General features: G+C 49.6%; 1 protein-coding gene across 2 annotated transcripts in view; it reads left to right on the top strand.

Annotated features, from left to right (window-relative positions):
* The window catches only part of LOC101675217 (spermatid perinuclear RNA binding protein), a 145,415-nt gene extending 127,222 nt beyond the window's left edge, over positions 1–18,193 (top strand). The window contains exons 18-19 of one of the 2 annotated variants that reach the window (XR_006607427.1): positions 5,536–5,669; positions 17,952–18,193. Coding sequence is in view for 1 of the 2 variants with exons in the window: in XM_045082365.1 (XP_044938300.1) it covers positions 2,178–2,254 (77 nt within the window). In the remaining variant the exon portion in view is untranslated. Of the gene's footprint in view, positions 1–2,177; positions 3,149–5,535; positions 5,670–17,951 lie in introns of those variants that run through there. The other variant, XM_045082365.1, reaches the window with a different exon arrangement.
* The last annotated feature ends 390 nt before the right edge of the window (positions 18,194–18,583 follow it).

Below are 18,583 nucleotides of genomic sequence, written 5' to 3'. Positions count from 1 at the left end.
GTTTCTGGCTTGAAACCGTCTGGTGACTTGAGTTAGGGTTAGGAAATACTCACTTCAAATTTGTAGCCATTGTCCTTTTCCATAAATTTTGCTTTAGATGTGGTATAAATGGGCCCTAGCCTGGTGACGCGTGTCACCGGCAGTGTCACTGAAGTGCTTCCCGCCCAGAGTCGGTGGTACATGTTACAAAATCATAGGAGTGTCTCCTCTCCCTCCAAAAATAAAAAATGAAAGCATATGCAGAAATGAATCTCAGTGGCCCTTTGGATAACTTTTGAATGAGGTTTATGTGGCAATGGAGGCAGTAGGTTTGGAGTCAGTGATATGCCCTTTTAGACATTTTCTCTAACTCAGGCGCTACATGTTCCAGGTCAGCCATCTGCAGGATGTTTGCCATTGAGAGAAGAACAGAGAGTGTGTGTGCGCACGAGCGTGAGTGTGTGCTTGTGCATGTGTGAGTGCGTATCGGTGCGACCCTGGGCTCGGCGTGCACGTGCACTTTGGGGAAGGACCTTGAATGTCCCACTCCTTGTGGTGTTAGTCCTCCACACAAGCCTCAGGACCCTTCATAATGCTTTCTCTCTTCATGCATCAGCTTTTCCCTTTTTGTTCAGATGAAAAGGTTGGGTCGCTTCATTTGATTTCATAACTGTAAAAATAAAGAGAAAAGGAACAGTTTGACCACTTTCCCCATTAGGATAGTCTGGGAAAATGTGGGGAAGCTGCAAGGGTCAAACATTTGGGGTGAGTCTTCGCTATGGCAAAATGCCAAGTCTGGGGTTTCATCCTTCACCTGAATGTCTCCTCTGGAACGCTCAGGTTTGGTCCCCAGGTCCCCAGATGTGGGGTGACTAGGAATTGAGAACTCCTTGAGAAAATGTTTTTACCCAGAATTTCCTCTAAATTCAAATTCTCCAGCTCCTTTTGGTTTGGCCATTTGCTTTTACCATGCAGCCGACTTCTGGGTGCCCTGACCACCTCCTCCCTCCCATGAATTAGGTCTGGGCAGTTGATCCGAATACATTTTGGCTCACTGGTCCCATTGTGGTGTGTCTCGTGTGCGCGCCAGTGCACCTGCCTGCTAGGGCCGGTTGTCAATTCCGTGTCTTCCGTCCAGACATCGTAAATCTCACGTTCTTTAGTACAGTTTACTAGGGCTGAATTTTTTCTCTTTAAAACATGGGTATGTCTGGGCTTTAAGCTGCATTCATGTCTTTCCTCGGTCTTTTTAATTTTTCTCTCTTGTTCCTCCCTTTCCTCTAACATTGTACTTTCACCCTGCGGCCTCTGAGCCCCCACTTCAGAAGGCTCCTCCCTTCCATGTGCCATATAACTGACTTCCAAAGCTGGTGAAATTTGATGCCCCCATTTTTCACATAAAAGATTTGGTTTTTAAATGTTACTGTGATGCCAACCTACTAAAACAATGCTTTATTTTGGCTGTAAGGTAAATATGTCTTTTGGCCTTTGTAAAGCTGTTGCATGTGGGGTAATTTCCCTCTGATCATCTGGTGCTCTTGAATACCTGCTGTTGCTGCTTTGTGATTTCTCCGTAGGTTAAAGACTAGACTAGAGACAGGAGCAGATTTCAAATCATGCTTGAGTATGCAGAAGTTTGTGAGGCCACAAGAACTCGTTTATTACAAAATTAAGAAAGTAGTTAATCTTTCCAGATTTGCCATGCCAATACCCGCGGCAGCCATTAAGAACATAAAACACCCGGTCGCGACTCCAGTTGGAGCTGTGTTTCCGGGGAGTGGAGGCCTGCACAGAAAGCTGTGCTTTGAGTCTTGACAGTCATCCCTGTTTCTCCTACAATGTGTGATGCGCCAAATTGAGAACGATTACGGATTTCTGGAGTCCCGTTAGAATATGTATCAAGAGCGAGCACTGCTTTTGGTATTGAGAATTCATGGCCGCTCACACAAATGAAATTGCTTTCTGAATATCATTCTTCCTGCGACATAGCCATCTTAATTTCGAGTGGAAAATACTAATTATCAAAATATTAGCAATTTCAAAACAGGAGAGGTTTGTGGGTCTCCTCCAAAATGGTTCATGTTGACTGACTAATCTGGAAAAGGTTAATGATCATTACTGTAAGATTTTTTTTTCCTGAAATTTTTTTTTGGATTATTAAACTTATTTGGAGTCCTCTCCGTTTCTTCTCTCTGTAGGTTTACCCAAGAGAATGGTTCTGTTGCCCGTTATGAAATTCCCAACATATCCTGTTCCCCACTACTCATTCTTTTAGCAAATGACAGAAGCTAATTCCTATTGAACAACAAACCCAGTACAATACAGAATGTTAGAGAAAAAGCCTTTTTATCCTGCTTTCTTTGAACACATACTTGATCAAAATTATTTGTAAAGAACATCTTTCCTACTTTTTGATTTTAACAAATGCAAATTTAGTTCTCTAAAACTTGAAAACAAACAAAAAAGAAACTAGTTCTGTGAAACGGTACCTCATTTCCGGAAAATAACTTATACCAGCCCTTCTGTTCTAGGGAAATAAGTCTAGCAGTTCAAAGTTTAAGTTTTAAGAGGAGTATCAGATTATGTAAAATTAAATTTGTGAAGGATGTATAGAGTCTCAAACACTGATCACAAATAAACTGCTTTGTTGTAACACAGAGTACTGCCTGGTTCCTGATGCAGTCACTGATTCTTAGCTCTGATCGATATGTATTTGCCCCAGGGCACTTGAATTCGGGCTGTAGTTATTTTTTTTAATACAATAGAGACTTTTCATTTAAACTTTAACTTTGTAAATACTGAAGTGTGTAATTAAAGCCAATAAAATATGGGTTTGAATATTGTTTTAGCTTATTATTTTTGATATGTTTTGGTATCAAATTACAAGGAATTGAAAACTAATAATAATGTAGCCCTAGAAACCCATTCATTTGTAAGGAAACTGCTAAAACAAAGCAAAGGCAATTTGTTAGTCTGAGCCAATCTACTCACTTTGTAAGCCCTTTGTACTGCTGGACAAGGGCATCCCCGTGATAAAGGTATATTCTGTTATCCAAGCATTGCTTCTTAAAATGATGGCACTACCCAGAGATGGGGAAGGAGGAATGTGATTATTTTAGTTTCCTAATTTCCAAGTTTTAAAAGAGAATAAATTAATCGACCAATCACCCTCTCTTGTTCTTGTGGCCTTCTTCACTCTGTAAGATACTGTGTTCACTTCCCTGGCTTTTTTCATGCAGATAGAAGATTAGCGATTTTTCTGGGATTCATTGAAAGGTCTCTTTTCCTCTTCAATTACATCAGAATCTAAAGCAGCAACAGGGTCCCCATAAAACTTGCTCTTCGATCGTCCCAGTTCTTGTTGAGTGCTGCTGTGAAAAGTGACAGGTTTCAGCCATGGGTCAGCATTTATTTTTAAGTTTTTCTTAAAATTTATCTGATTAAGCTGGTGAAATATGATCAGTCAGTAACATTGTGCTGTCCTATAAAGGGTGCAGACCTGAGCCTTCCCCTGCATTCTCGCCTTGTTTGGAGAGCCGATGATGTTACTAGAAGGTAATGGTTTCATTAAGGTACTCACCCCCATGAAGGCACCAGTGTGGTCCCATGTCGAGATTTCTAAGTTGCTGTGTCTTCAAAATGTCTGTTCTTAGTATGAATTAGCTTCCCTCTTCCCTCTTAAATTCTGTTTCTCAGAGCCCAGTAGTGGCCGTCAGTGAGAAGGGGCTTCGCAAAATACAGCAAATTTATGTACCAGATTTCTTTCGGACCACTAAATGAGAATGAGACGGGCAATTTAAAATAAAAGTTAGTGTCACTTCTCAGATGTGGATTTATTACACAGTGGCTTGTTACTTCTGCTCCTTGACCTTTAGTCTTTATTAGTGGTGGGTGATACTTTAATAAAACCTCATCACTTGCTAGAAATAGCTGTGAACTTACCATTCTCATCCTGTGCATTAGTGGCTAGACATAAACCTGAGGGCCCATTGCAGCTGGGATTTTCATGTTTCATTGATTCATTTTGCTGACCTATGGATGAAACAGAGCCATCACTGAGAAGAAAAAGCATGGCTGGTAGTGTCCAGTTTTTATTAATTCAATATTTACAATAGTCCTCTCTGTGTTTGGAATATTATTAATTGGCAGCCGCAGCCGGATTGTTACTTGAAATTGATTGTCAAATTTGCATTCCAAGTTGGAATCTCTCTGGAGATTTCTCTTTAGAAAATTCTTTTGAAGTAGCTGACTCAGCTTCATAATTTAACCCCTCTATGGTGGTGCAAAGGGAGCTGTGCTGTTTTCCAACATGATGGCAGTCATTTCAAATGGTTTCTACCAAGTCTTTTTTTTTTTTTTTTTTAAATTTTGTTGTTTGTTGGAAGTTACTAACCATGTTGTAAACCTGCCCAGTTGCTGCAAACTTTTACATTTCTCTGCTTTACTTAAAATAATTGAGCTGTCAGTCCTTTGTTAGAAGTGGTAACCATGCAAGTTCAACTGTTGAAATTTTGTAATGAATTAAGTGTCCCCCTCCCCCCCTTCTGCCCTCCCCACCCCTCCATTTTGTAATGAAAATTCCACTTACAGCTGAAAGAGCAGAGAAATATAAATGAAGCTCTTGGCTTCACCCAATTCTGTGACATTAACACCAAGTGTTGCTTCTCTGCTCTTTTCTCCACTGTAGGCGGTCTTTTCATTGACAGCCCCTATTGCCAGCCTCTGAGCGTCGCGCCACTTATTATTCACTTGGGCCCTCAAGATTTCTTCTCTGACTTCTAGAACCATCAGGTTGTCTGGCTTGAAATGGCAATTTCTGTCTTGGTCTTAAGAGCATTGTGACCCCCTGAGGCTTTCCAGCTTTCAGATACACCACTCTGACACCTTCTTTTGGAAAGCAATGACTGAGCATTTTAAAGAAGAGCAATACTTTATTCAAAGCCACGGTGTCTGTTTTAAAACTTTTCCTTTGGGAACCTAGCAATATGTACTTAACCCCTCCTAGAGTAGTCTCTTGTCAGGGAGTTTACAGACCAATGTAGAACTTCGACTCCGTGTGTGAGCTGTGCTATCTCCCGACAGTTTTTAGACTTTTGTAGCACATAAATTGGGTAGTTGCATTCCTGACTGCGTCAGTTAGCGCTATTATAATTTCTCAGAGATAGGGGTCCTCCTTGAAGCCATATTCTTTGCATGGGGGCCGGCGCCCAGCCAGGGCTGTGGCCTGCAGCCCCGGTCTCTTCCGGCTGCAGGACCACCTCCTCTCTTGTGCAAGGTAATTGGTCTAGTAGATTCCCAACATACCTCATGCTGACTAGATGCAGTGCATGGTGCGTGCAGCAAGGGGTCCCGAGTCGTTTGTAGTCTCTCTGAAACCGTTAACCTGGGAACAAACCACTGATAGATTTTTCTGCTATTAGCCTTTCCTTCTTTTTTTAAAATTCGGGTGAATGTTTGAAAATCATGAATCAGTCAGTCACCGTTATTAATTGAAGAGCTGGGAATACCTCGTTAATGTATTTTTAAAACTGGTGTTGGACCCTCTGTGTATTTCAGGTTAATACTTTTAAGCAGTTTTCAGCACGTTTATCTCACTTTATTCTCGTTCTCCTCGGACCTTCGTAGCCATATCACTTGTATAAAATAGGCTGAGATCTAGTGACTGTAAGCTGTGGTCTCAGTAAACAAAGGTAAGCTCTTTTATTTTCTGATTAAAGAGAAAAATAACTAAAAGTCAATGAACACAACGTGCATATATGACAATCATACAGGATGTATTTGATCTCTTAGGTCTTCTGTCATCATATTACCTTTAAAATTTTTATGATCTAAATGTAAAATAGTTATTTTCAGCATTTGTTTTAATACCCTTGTAATTACTTTTTATTCAAGAGAGACATTTCACTTTTACGAGTTAAATGTGTATATGTGTGTAGAAACTTACGATATTACATGTATGTGAATTACACACATGGAGCTGTTTAAATAAAAGAATTTGGTGGTGGGAAGAGTTCACCTAAGAAGACTTGAACGTCAGGGCACTCTTTTGGCCAAAGTGCTGGAATTTTATAAGCCGCGAGGTTGGTAACATTGCTGGTAGGACCCATTTATGCGTAGCTGTTACACAAACGGAGGATCAAAGTGCCAATTTCTCAAGGAGAGAAATTTTTCTGAGAAATGAAAATCTCTGATCTGTGTTGTATGCCCTATACAACAGTAGCAAGAAGCCATAAAAAGAAAAAGCAATAGAAAACAATCAAAAAAACCAAAATATTAAGGTAACTATGGAAGAATATGTAACTAACTGAGTTAAGCTATTTGCAGAACCAACTTTTGGCAAGACTCAGAATGGTAAATACCCAGTTTGCAGAGACCAAATAGACGGAAGGCAGTTCTTCTATCTGCCTCTTCCAGGTTAGGCAGCTAGACGATTGGTTTCCCACCTGACTCAGCCATCGTGGGGTTCATTTAAAAGATGGGAGGGTTAGGCCAAATATTTTAGTAAGGGTCTGCTTCATTTAGTGTGTCCCACAAATACATTTCACATGTGCTAGATGTTCTTTGCTGAGGCCATATTTGATATATAGAGATTAAAATGAATTTCATGTTTTATATGTCTCTAAGTAGCAGTTTTCTTGTTAATACTAACTTTGAAGGTTGCTGGAACATTGTTTTCCCCGTACAAAATCTGTCTTACGTCGAATGTGGTTTTGGCATCTATAGACGGTTGTATGAGGTCTAGCTGACTAGTACTACATACATTCCAGTCCTTATCGAGCAGCCGAGGTGCCCATGATGTGCCAGGTCCTTCTCTGGGTACTAGCGAAACAGTGTCTCTGCCCAGTGAAAACATTTCAAGTTTGAGAGTCGTCTTGTTGGTGGAATTGGGCCGATTATAAACTTCCTAGGTTGGGAGACAAATGATGCATTAGCAGTGTCAAAAGATAATTAACTTGGTTAGTAGTTTATAAATTATTTAATAATGTAGGCCCTCTGATATCACTAAACTGGTCATCATTTGGAAATCTCATTTTAAATATTTCCCTGGCAGTTTTGAGAGCCTGAAACCAACTCTGGTTTATGTTCATGGACCTCTCTCCGAGTAAGTGAATGGAATGAAATGAAGAGCAAATATTCCAGTCCTTTAAAGCAGTTTTATTTATTTATTTGATAGACAGAGATCACAAGTAGGCAGAGAGGCAGGCAGAGAGAGAGGGGGAAGCAGGCTCTCCGCTGAGCAGAGAGCCCGATGTGGGGCTCGATCCCAGGACGCTGAGATCATGACCTGAGCCGAAGGCAGAGGCTTAACCCACAAAACCACCCAGGCGCCCTATTCCAGTCCTTTAAAGCAGTGTTTATAGTATAGCAGAGACCAGAGTGGTTGCTTTAAACGCTGACACCATTTTTTCGATGACAAGTGAGGGGAATTTTACCCTTATAATCATCATTCATTATAACTTACCTGTTTGTGAGATTTCTTTAATAACTGCAGTGGAGGCAGATCTTCAGTAGGGAGGGGAATGAACTAAGATTTGCAGATGCGCCCCCCCCCCATGCCCCCCAGCAGTTAGATTTCTAGCAATCCAGAGCCAGAGGAACTAGGGACATTAGGAGCAGTTAAAGCTGAAAACGAGCTGCTCTGTGAATGGTCCTCCTGTACCTCCCATTCAGCACAGGCCTGTGCGTCCTGGGGGTGGTGGGGTTAGGGGGAGCAGGGGGCAGGGTCTCTTTGAAGTCCTCAGAGCAAGAAATGTCCTGCTGTATTTGTACTTGCAAACGATAAGGATCTGATGCCCTGCAGTGACCAGAGCTTTCTCAGTGTTACCAGGAGGCCTGGAAGGGAGACAGGGAGCCAGCGAGTACCGGCCAGAGTCCAGTACTGCCTCCTGCGGGGACGCGGTGCCCCCAGCGGGAGCGCACGCAGCGCAGGGACGCAGCGCAGGGAGCGCGTCCGTCCGCAGGAAGCTTTCTCCTCCCCTCCTCATCCCCATCCTCCAGAACGGAAGTTGAGTTCGCTGAAAGAATAGATGTCCTTTCCCACATTATCATTTTAGGTGGGAGCTAACAGCTTCCATTGATACTTGATGCAGTGATCCTTGGAGATTTTTAAAAAATAGCTCCATACTGCAAATTAGGTTATGTAAGCTTTACAGCATAGCTAGAAAGAGGGGGTAGAAACCGTGTGGGAATCTGGGCCAAAGCATTTCTCTCCCTCCAGCAAATTCCCATGAGGCTTGGGGATTAGATGAGTTAATTCACGTAAGTGAATTAGTGGCATAGTACCTGGTGCACAGTAAGTACTCAGGAAATGTTGACAGTTCCTATCACGGTTGGCTGAAGGGACAGAAGGTCCATGAGGGAGGCAGCAAGACTGTGCCGGCAGGTAGGGGAGAAGCCAGTGCGTGGCCTGCTCAGGGGGAGCGGCCTTGGTTCCTTGGTATTTATAGGTTTGGGGTGCTCCCACACTTTGAGAGAGGACTCCTGGCATCTGGGGACTAAACAGGAAGCATAAAGCAAACACTTAGCGGGAGAGGTAGTGTGGGGAGGTCGCTGCAGATCTGTGCTGACTGAAAATGCTCGCGTTTCTGTGGTGGTGGTGAAATCACTGGCCGGTCTCCTGCCAGGGAGTTGGAAATACTTGCTTGGGGCTGTAAGTGTGCTTAGAACTTCAAAAGGGCTGAGCTTAGAATATCAACCTGCTGATTCCAGCTTTCTTCCCAGTGCATTAATAAGAACAAGGGGTGTGTGATTGCAGCGAGCATGGGAAGCCAACATCCAGAGCTCGCCAGTGTTTGGCAGGTAGAAAGCAAGTTGTTATAAACCACAGAAAGAGGAGCCTGGGTGGCATGCCTTGAAGGCCACTGACTTCTCTAGAAGTCAGTCTGGCAGGCCGATGCTTCTCTGCACAGCATTCCTGCAGCCTCTCTCTCCCAGTCTGCTTTAGCGCTTTGGAACAAATTGGCACTCGTCACCACATGAGGCCTCCCGTGTGTGTGAATCTTAGAAAAAACACGTCTGCCTGTCCATCCATCTCTTTCTCTTTTTGGAAAAGGAAAGACGCGTAGATGGTCAGACGGGCGCCATCGGTTATACAGCTCCCGGTCTCTCCGTGCAGGCTTTGGTTGCCCCGAGGGTGGGAGCGTGCGGCCCTGTCCCTGAGCAGGTGGTACTGAACGCTGGGTGGGGATTACACAATGAGTTCTCTTTTTTTTTTTTAGGTTGAATTCTGTGACGCTCTAAGTTTATAAAAACTGTATAGACAGGGACTGAGCATTACCTTTAAAGGTAAATAAGATAGACTTGCATGATAGTCAAGAGGGTTTTTTTTTTCTTCTAATTGTACCAAAGGCATTTATTGTTTGCAATGGTAAGTGAAAGAGGAGGGGCCTCAGCAGCCCCCAGCTCCAGGGGAAACTCCAGAGACCTACTCTCTCACTGTAGCCCCAAAGCGGAAGGCTTTTCTTGAACCCAAGAGATACTCCTAACTAATGTCCTGGCAGAAGCCACCGCGTTCCACAGCTGTGGCTGTTTTGGAGGAATCACTGCCTCACTGAGCCAAGGTTGAGGGAGGGCCTTTCTTTTCTATTTTCTTTCCCCCTCTCCCCTGCCACCACCCCTTCCGCCTTGACCAGTCAGTTTTAACTTGGTCCTTCTAAGGAGGGTCTTGGTCTTTACTTGGCAGAACTTTGCCTTTTCTGCAAACTGTGCTGCCTTTGCTGGGGCGGGGGATTGGGGGGAGTCATCTGCCCAGGCAGCTTAAGGGAGACTGGTTAGCGCGTCCCAGCGGGAGATGTATGAAGGTACCTCCTTGGCTGCTTCTGGTCCACAGGAGGTAACATTAGCCTGGCTGCGGAGCGGGCGTTCTCTTAGCACTGCCTCAGGGCCCAGGCTCTCAGTCTTGGTCTGATTTCACCTGCCTGGATCCTGCGGAAGGTTGGGATGAATGGTCTCCACCTAATGTTTTATAATCTCCACGCTAAATGTTTTCAGGGAATGAAGCCAATAATAGCCTTCCGTTTAAGTTATTTTGGGCTGGGGGCAGCGGTAGATTGAAGGAACAGAAGAAAGAAAAGGAAGAAATGCTCAAATACTCTCTTGTGTGGGCCAGGCACTCGGACATTCTTCTCCAACAAGCTTCTTGGAGGTAGGATTCTTATTTTACAGCAGAAGAGACCGAGGCTCAGAGTTAAGCACTAGAGTTAGGAATGAAGCCCCACTGTGTTCGATGCTAAAGCCACTTTCCATCACACCATGCACGCAGCGGGCGCGGTCTGGACGAAGGCGAGGGCAGCACTGTGTGGCAGGAAGGGGGTGCGCGGCCAGTGGGCCGGGCCGATCGGGGCCTCTGGGTGCTGAAGCCAGGCTCTCTGACTTGAGGTTGTTCTGGACCAGATATCCTGGGCTTTTAGGGCTATTTTCTGTTAGACCAATTGGATAAGGTTGTTTAATAAACTGGAAAGATAGGCTAGAAGACTAAGGTGTGGCTGCATTTTAAACAAAGGAAGCTGTTGTACTTCAAGCTTGTTTTTCTGTTTGAATATCAATGAGCACTTGAGGTCTTTGCTTGCATTTAGCTAATGGTTTATTACCATAGGATTGCTTAGAAGATTTGAGCCTGGTGAGGTTTTGAGTTATGGGGTAAAAGGAAGAGGAGCCCAGGTGCTGGCAGCCCAGGTTTGAGGGGTCCTGGGAGAGTGGCAGGTGGCAGTGGCCTGTCCTGATCAGCCGGACTTTCCCAGTCAAGGCTTCAGGTCAGGCTGCCAGCCTGAAAGTCGCAGGCGGCCCCCCCCACAACCCCAGCTGGGCCGTGATTGGTGATCCCCACTGGGGTGGCTTGGAGGTCTTGTGAGCCACTCGGCCGCCCTGTCCCTTCTCCCATTGCTACACACCCGGCTGCTGGCTCCTTTGCTGATGATGGCCACTTGGGTCTCTGCCTGGGGATGGAGACCGAATCCTCTCCGGGGCAGAACAGTTCTCCCTCACCACAGGGCATGGTCCTTGGCAGTAGGCCGTTTCTCTGTGCTGTCTGCCATGATGCTGGAGGGGAGCAGGAAGAAGGAACAGTTTTAAACCCAGGTTGCCTGAGTTCCAGAACAGTGACTTGTGTGTGAGCAGGGTGAGCACCTGTGCCATCGCTCCCTTAGCAGTTCTTTCCCAGGGGCCACGCCGCGTCCTGTGCCACTCCTGCGGTTTGGAGAAGCTGCAGCGCGGGCTGTCGTTTCCACCACGCGGACCAGGATGCGGAAGCCCACAGACCTCGCCAAGCCACCCAGCTTGTCTGTGGCAAAACCCTGTGGCTCCTAATAAGTGAGTTTTTAACCACACAGAAGAAATAACATGTCTTCCACTGTTTTTGGAGTTAACAGAAGCCCTTTCTTAGAGATGAGATTTAAATGACACCACAATTCTGGGACCCAGAAATGATCTCCTTTTACAGAGGAGGAAATGGAGGCTTAGCCACAATGACCTGCCCCAAATTACACAGCCCTGCCACCAGCCCAGCTCGGCTCCCTGGCCTGAGAGCACTCACCGTGCGCAGTACTGGTGCTTTGTGTCCCTGCGGGGCGCTGCTGCCCGCCCCAGTAAACCCGCGGGGCTGCCGGTTCCCCTCGGTGCTGTGATGCATTCCACGGACCTCCCTTCCAGCTCCTGGAGTAGATCCCTTGTGGTTGGAAACAAAATAAGCAGAAACCTACGCTCCCCCTCCTTCTCATACCCCCTGCCATGTGGGGAGAAAAGGATCCCGACTTCAGGCTTACTGGTCTGGTTCCCTTGGAGAACTGTTCCTGAGCTCGCCCCGGGCCAGGGGACGGACAGGTTAGCCTCAGCTCCATCTGTTTCGCACCATCTTTTTTGCTCTGTAACTGGACTCTGCAACCATGTGCAAGTCAGTGATGGCTGTTGGAGACCCCCCAGGGGCCGGTGGGGGGGGAGGTCCGGGGTGCGGTTAGGGTTGTACTTTGTGTATTCAGCTTCACCGGCATTTTGGCTGTCATCTGTCCCTGCCTAGGCCTTCAGTGTCTGTTCCGACCACAGGAGTCCCCCTCACAGTGACACGTGCCCAAGTGCTCTGATGCTGGGATCTTGTTGGACCCTTCCATTATGGAGATGGTCTTAGAAGTTGCTCAGCTTTCTAACACCCTCATGTCCCTAGAGGCTACATAAGGAAAATATTGTGGACATCTAGGACGTGAGAAACCTCTGGAAAGTGGCACCTGGGGAACTCTGGAAAGCTGAAAGCCCCTCAAAATGAGATTCACTAAGGTTGAGGAAGGGGAGGACTTACCCCTTTGCTATTTTAAAGGGTTCTGTTTACTTGTATGTGGCTCTAGAAGGGTAAGGATGGTTATAGAAAGCCAGTTGGGCATTTTGGGCTAACGTGTGCTTCCCATGATGACCGGGCTGCCCTGGGAGATTACGTATGGTGAGAAATGGAGCCCATGGTACCAGGAACATTTAAGCAAGCTGTTGGCATAGTGCAGAGGAATTCCTTCCATGGGATATCAGGTTTGGAAGGAACACTGATGCCTATGGGGACACTTTCGAGAGCACTTCTCCCCTCTTGGACATACGGATTTGTTGAGAAATCTTCACTGTCTCCTGCTGCTGCGTACCAGGCTCTGTGGTGGGGCAGAAGGAACAGCTGGAGAACATGGGAGGGTTTTCGGCTCAGACAGCAGAGAAGAAGGTGAGCGTGCTGCCCGAGAGGAGTCCATGGGAAGAGAGAGGCGTTGCCCGGGCGTCTGAACAGATCGGAGCCGTCTTCTGTGGTTGGCAAAACCTCTGGCGGGCCTTCCGCTCAGTGCAGGAGCCAGGCCTGTGAGGGCTGAGGACCTGAGCGGCTCTGACTGGAGTGCCAGAGTCTCCCCACCCCAGGATGGCCACCCGAGCTGGGTGGGAGTCCGCCAGGAGGGTCGTGAGGAGAGCTTTGAAGAAAGGGCTGGTGTGGCAGAGCGGGGGCTGGGGGGGTGGCAGCCCATGGTGTGCGCGGAAAGGGCATGGCCTGGAGCAGCATGAAGTTACTTCCTCATGGGAACTAGGATGGTCAGAAGGGTGGTGACAGATGAGATGTGTAATTTGGAGTCAGTTGGGGGAAGGTCCTGCGTACTGTGCCCTTCAGTGATCATCCTCTTCTAAAATGGTGAGAGAATTCTGGAGGGTTGATTCGGACAGTTGGATGAGGAAGGACCGGAGGTGGGAGGCAGAGGCCGCCACAGATGCAAGAATGGGGTCTCTGCACAGGCCGGGCTCCTCGCCCCCACTGAGTGGGAGGATGGACGTGGTGGCACCCAGGAGGGGGCCAGGGCACCACAGTGTCCTAAGGGTAGTGGGGGGGGGCACTGCCCAAGCACTTCTCCTGGGCTTCTCTTCAGTAGGTCACTGAGAGGACAGTGGTACTTGGGGCCAAGATGGCGAAGGTGGGGGAGGGAAGAAGGTGCTGGCAGGGCAGGGAGTTGACAGGAGAGGGGTGGCAGTGTGGCAAAGGCCATCTCCTTTGAGCTGGGGAGTGGGAGTTCGGTCGGCCCCAGTCCTCGCTGGGTGAGGCGTAAGGCCTCCTGTGCCCTCTGGCAGTAGACAGGCAGGGTTGCACGCGGCCGGTCAGCATCTTTCCCTTTCCTCAAGCGTTCCCACACGTCTGCCCTGCCGGGTTCGCCAGTCAGAGGGAGTGACAAATACGGGGTGTTCATTCGAGCAGAGGCCTTCTGTTTTGTGTGTGTGTTTTTTAAAGCAATGTTTTGGTTTCTTTACCTGGGCAAGGTCTGGAGCTTGGGTTCTTGGCCGCTGAGTCTGGATTTAGCATCTGTGGAACATGGTCTGTAGCTGGTGGGACTGGCTTTACGGAGGACTTTACAGAGGGGAAGAACAGCACGTGTGACGTCAGCTCAGGCCTGCCACCTGGGGCTTGTCCCGGACGGGTGACACGCAGGACCGCGGCGTCAGGTGGGTCTCTGCACCTGTGACTTCTGCAGCTCTGCTGGGGATTAAGGTTAAAGAGGCAGCTGCAGTTTTGAACCTTCAGGGCAGAGCTATGAAAGGTTGCAGGTGCTCAGAGACGCAGACCCCTGCAGCCTTTGGGGTGGCCAGGACCCCAGGGCCCAGTGTCTCTTAACGACAAGCGGCCTGGCTTTCTGTCCCAGCAGGCCACCTTAGTATCACCTGTGTGCATCCTAATAAGGCTGTGGGAGCACAAGAGCAGCCAGAGACGGTGCTACACACAGCGTAGTTGTGACCCCACCAACTGTACTTAAACAAACCAGCGCAACGCGTAGTGGGCCGTGTTTTGCCAGCCTGTCTTAGACTGTGGAGACCGACTGCTCACCCCTTGGCTTATTCATGATTGGGAACTTCCTTCCTTCTGCTGCCTGGCCTGTCCACGTTCCCGCCAGGGCTTCCTGAGAGCGTCTGTCCTGTGTGAGCGCTGAGGAGGAAGGTGCGGTCCTGGCCCAGAAGGATCACGGGTTTTGAGTGTGTGTGTCGGCGGGAGTGGCAGGGGCGGCGGGTGCATTGACAGGTGACAGCTAAATACAGAGCAGAATGGCGCTCAGGGAAGTCCAAGGTGACAGGGGCCCCGAGGAGAGAAAGGGTAAGGTAAGGGTGAATCAGGAGAGCCATAGGAAGGAAGCTGCTCTGGAGAGGAGAGGGTGTGTGTGTGGAACACCAGGAACCGCGCTGTCACGCGGGCACATGGGGCCCAGCCTGGGAAGGGCCCTGAGTGCCGGGCCAAAGAGCGTGGGACCTCGTTCTCCGGGCGCTCGGGAGCCAGGGAGAGGTTGTGTGCAAGATGGTAAACTCATCACAGATGCCTTTTAGATCCATCACTCTTGTCGCGGAATACCAGATCTGTGGTCACAAATGGTATCTGTATTTCGTCTGGGCTTTTTGGGCAAGAGTTTGGTTAGAGTTGGTATTCAAGTGGGAATGAGAGGACAAGAGACTTGGGTCTTTCTGGCCATTGGCTTTAGGGGGCAGGGAGTACCCCCACTTTGGGCAGGGCTTGATAAAATCCTCCACATCCAGGCTTTTTCGCTCTTGCTGTCCTAAAGACCATTGGCCAGGGCAAGACAAACTGAACATTCGGTCTCAAGCCAGAATTAGAGTTTGGCCTGGGGCCTTGGTGTGTGAGGGTAAAAATGAGCTCCCTCCCTCTGCAGAATTGAGTTCGGGGCAGGAGGGCTTCTAGGCAGGACTCTCTTCCTGTCTGCGTGCAGCCAGCCCACGTGACGGGACTCTCAAGAAGCCCGCACACTCCTGAGGCAAGATGTATGTGTGTCACAGGCTAAAGCCAGCCCTGCCGGGTGTATCACAGGCTGCCTGAGGCCAGGCCTTCCACTGGGTATGGGGGACAGTGCAGGGAGTCACTCGTGGTGCCTGCCCCAAGGTGCTCGATGTAGTTGGGGCAATGAAAACGACTATAATGTATGTAGTGCTTTCTGCTTTCCAGATCCCCCTCCCGCCCCGAAGTTTCTGGGCAGGGGAAGGGAGCTGCTGTAGTGGAGCATCGGAGAGGTGCTAAGTCCGGGGGCTGGAAGCCGCCCTCATCCTCCTTTGGGGAGGAGGGGGCTGTGTGCTTCCCGTGCAGTGACAGGAGCTGCCGTGGCAGGGCCTGACCCGCGTGCCCGCACACGCGCCCTCACCGAGCCCCCAGCAGGCCTGTGGCGGTAGGCGAGGCTCCCCGGCAGCTCTCAGAAGGGAAGGCACCCGCCGGAGGCCCCGAAGCTGCAGGTGCTTTTTTGCACATGGTCTGCCCGCACCCTGGTCCTCTGGAGCCCCAGACTGGAGGTGAGGAGTTGGGTGCTACCCTGGGCAGGTGGTGCTAGGAAACCCCTGGAAACCTACGAACACCGCATGCTGCCTGTGGAGTGAAGCTTTGTCTCGTCAGTGCTGGGAACCAGGGGAAGGTTATGGAAGGAAGTTATGATCAAAGCTGTGCCTCCAAGGCCTGTTGGAAGCTGGCCTGGGGCTGGTCAGGCTCCCTTGGTCAGGCTCCCTTTCGTGGAGGCCGTGCCTTTTAGACTTTGGACCTGGTCTTGTCTCTTTTTGGGGCTTGGGGGAGGGGGCGATCGTGTTCTGATAGTAGGTGGGTAACTTTTCTGAGGAGCAGAAAATGCTTTTTCCAGAAGCATTTCTGGGCTCATGGAAAGGAAAGGACAAACGTGGGCCTGGCTGTGATGCCAGGTGTTGGCCTTTCCTCAGGCAGCTCAGGCCTCAGAGGGAGCGCGTGTCAGTCAGGCACCACAGTCCCCTCTGGAGCTGGAGCCTGGCCCAGGCGCTTGCCCTCTCCTAGCCCCACGAGCGCAGGCTTGATGCCATTTTCCCGCTTAGGGACACAGATGGTCAGAAGGCTTTTCTTCTTTTTTTGGACTCTAACCTAAATATTTCCGCTGTTCTGTAAAGTCAGATTTTTGTTGTTGCTCATGGAAATTAGGGGTAGGGACAGATAGGAGTTTTAGATCACTCAGAAGACCCTTAAAGAGGTCCGTTCTCCACATGTGACTTCTTGTGTCCAGCCTCTTCCCCCGTCTTCTCTGGGCTCAGCACTGCTCCCCACCTCCGGCGTGGGAATTTGTGTGTCAGGGGCGAGACGCGTTGCTCCAGGCGGGCTCCTTCTGTGAGACGTGTCACTGTGCTGGCCTCGCGGAGTACATCGTCCGTGGCACTGAGCCCTGGGGTCCTGAGGACACCCACACGAGCTGTAACTGGAATGCCGCCGGGCAAGCCGATTCCCCAAATACCTCTTCTCCCCTGTCGTGTCAGAAGTGCCGCCATTAGATGCGTCCCTTTCCCTGCCCAGGACAGCGTCTCGTGCTCAGACCAGCCCTGTGCAGTCAGGCGGGGTTCACACTGCACCCCTCCTCCGTCGAGGGAGCACTCCGAGCTCACTGGTTGCCGTGGTTTCTCAGCGGCGGGGCCAGTCATTTCTTGCTCCCTTTCTCGGAGACGAAGCTCTCCAGACAGCCTGTGTCTAGAAACCCCGCTGGGGAGACCACTGACAGGCAACCTCAGGGCCCCCGAGTCCAGGGCAGGTGGCTCTGGCTGGCTCCTGTGCCGTCTCCCACCCTCGGATGCACTTCCTTCCCAGGGGCTATGGGAAGCAAAGTGAACGCGGACTTGAGGTGGGCGTCCTCTGCCTTTGTGCCCCCCCCCCCCCCCCCGGCTTCGGGTGAGTTTCTAGTAAGGCACGAGCCACCTTTGTCGGGCAGGTCTCATCTGCTTCAGCCCTTGGCGGGGCTTGCCTTGCTTTCGTAGCCCGAAGTGTTTCTGAGCTCAGGCCTTTCCCCCGGGCGCGGTCTGCTGGCCAGAGTGGCCAGTGGGGCCCCAGCCACACCTTCGAGAGGACGGGACAGGACGGGCTCTGTCCTAATGAGGGTGAGGGCACTTCTAGGAGCAGTGAGGCTGATGGGCCCGGCTCAGCCTGTTCGCTCCACAGCCCCACACGCTGGTCTGCGCGCCGCGTAGCATTCGCGGAGGGGCCTGTATGACTCGTTACCACTCCAAGCAGAGTAGGAAGGGTAGCCTGGTCTGGGGAGGAAGCGGCCAGTTCCAGACTGAGGACCAGGACTGTTCGAGAAGGGGCTTCCCTCATGCAGGAGTAAGGTGGCCCTGCTCAGCCTCAGCCCGGGGTGGGGAAAGGCAGGAGGCATGGAGAAGGCCGAGTGTAGTTGTGGGTAGAAAACTTTTCTTTTCCCACTGCACGGTTACACACATGACATTGGACTCCTGGCTGTAGCTTACTGTCACTCTGGTCTGGTGATGGCCAAGGTAGTTTTTAGGTAACAATTTAAAATACCTATCTATTTACTGTTTTTTCTGAATACGCAAGTGTAAATAGTATAATTTGCAGTGCAAAGTTCTTGGCAATAACTTTATGTTGTATATTATGTTGAGAAACATTGGCAAACACGGCCGCCACGGATTGTCCTTCCCCTCTGGGGCAATGATGACACGTAGGACTCTGAACTTTAAACCTGCAGCGTGGTTGAAGCAGCAGCCCGCATGTGTGGACTGTCACCAGTGCCTCGCCCAGAGATGCCTGGCCTTCATCCAAAGGGACTCTGTGCCACCCCAGCGCCCACACTGTGGCTCCTCGCACTGACTGTCGGACTCTGCCGTAGACTCACCCTCTCATCTGGCTGCTGCGGTTCGTCTGTAATGCCCTGACATGTTGCATTCTCTCCACTTGGATGAATACAAATAAAAGCTTCTGTCTTAAAACCGCCGTGGACCCGCTCTGGCTCAGTGAAGCGGCCGCTCCAAGGAGACGGTCAAGCGCAGACTGTTCTCCTGGCCCTTCCTTACGACTCTCTGCTGCTTCTCTGCTAGCGGTGCAGAAAGTTTCCTGAACCTGAAACTTCTAGCCCGGCCCTCTGACCCCGCAGGTGGTGCGCTGGGGGTGCCAAGCGAGGGCCGAATTCTAAACCTTAGAATTTACTGGGCACTTTGCACACATCCCACTCCTCCTGCTCATATCTGCTCCCCAGGGCTGGCAGTGCCCGCACATGGCACATGAGGACACTAAAGCTCACAGATAAAAATACAGACCTTCTAAACGGCAGCTACCATCTGCCTAGCTCTTCCCCCTCGTGAGGGTCCCACCGGGGAGCTG

This window comes from Mustela putorius, unplaced genomic scaffold (assembly GCF_011764305.1).
Source record: "Mustela putorius furo isolate JIRA1106 unplaced genomic scaffold, ASM1176430v1.1 tig00000596_pilon_pilon_pilon, whole genome shotgun sequence".
NCBI classification, from domain to species: Eukaryota; Metazoa; Chordata; class Mammalia; order Carnivora; family Mustelidae; genus Mustela; species Mustela putorius.
Note: the sequence above shows the minus strand (reverse complement) of the source record. Positions and strands in the feature narration are given on the sequence as shown.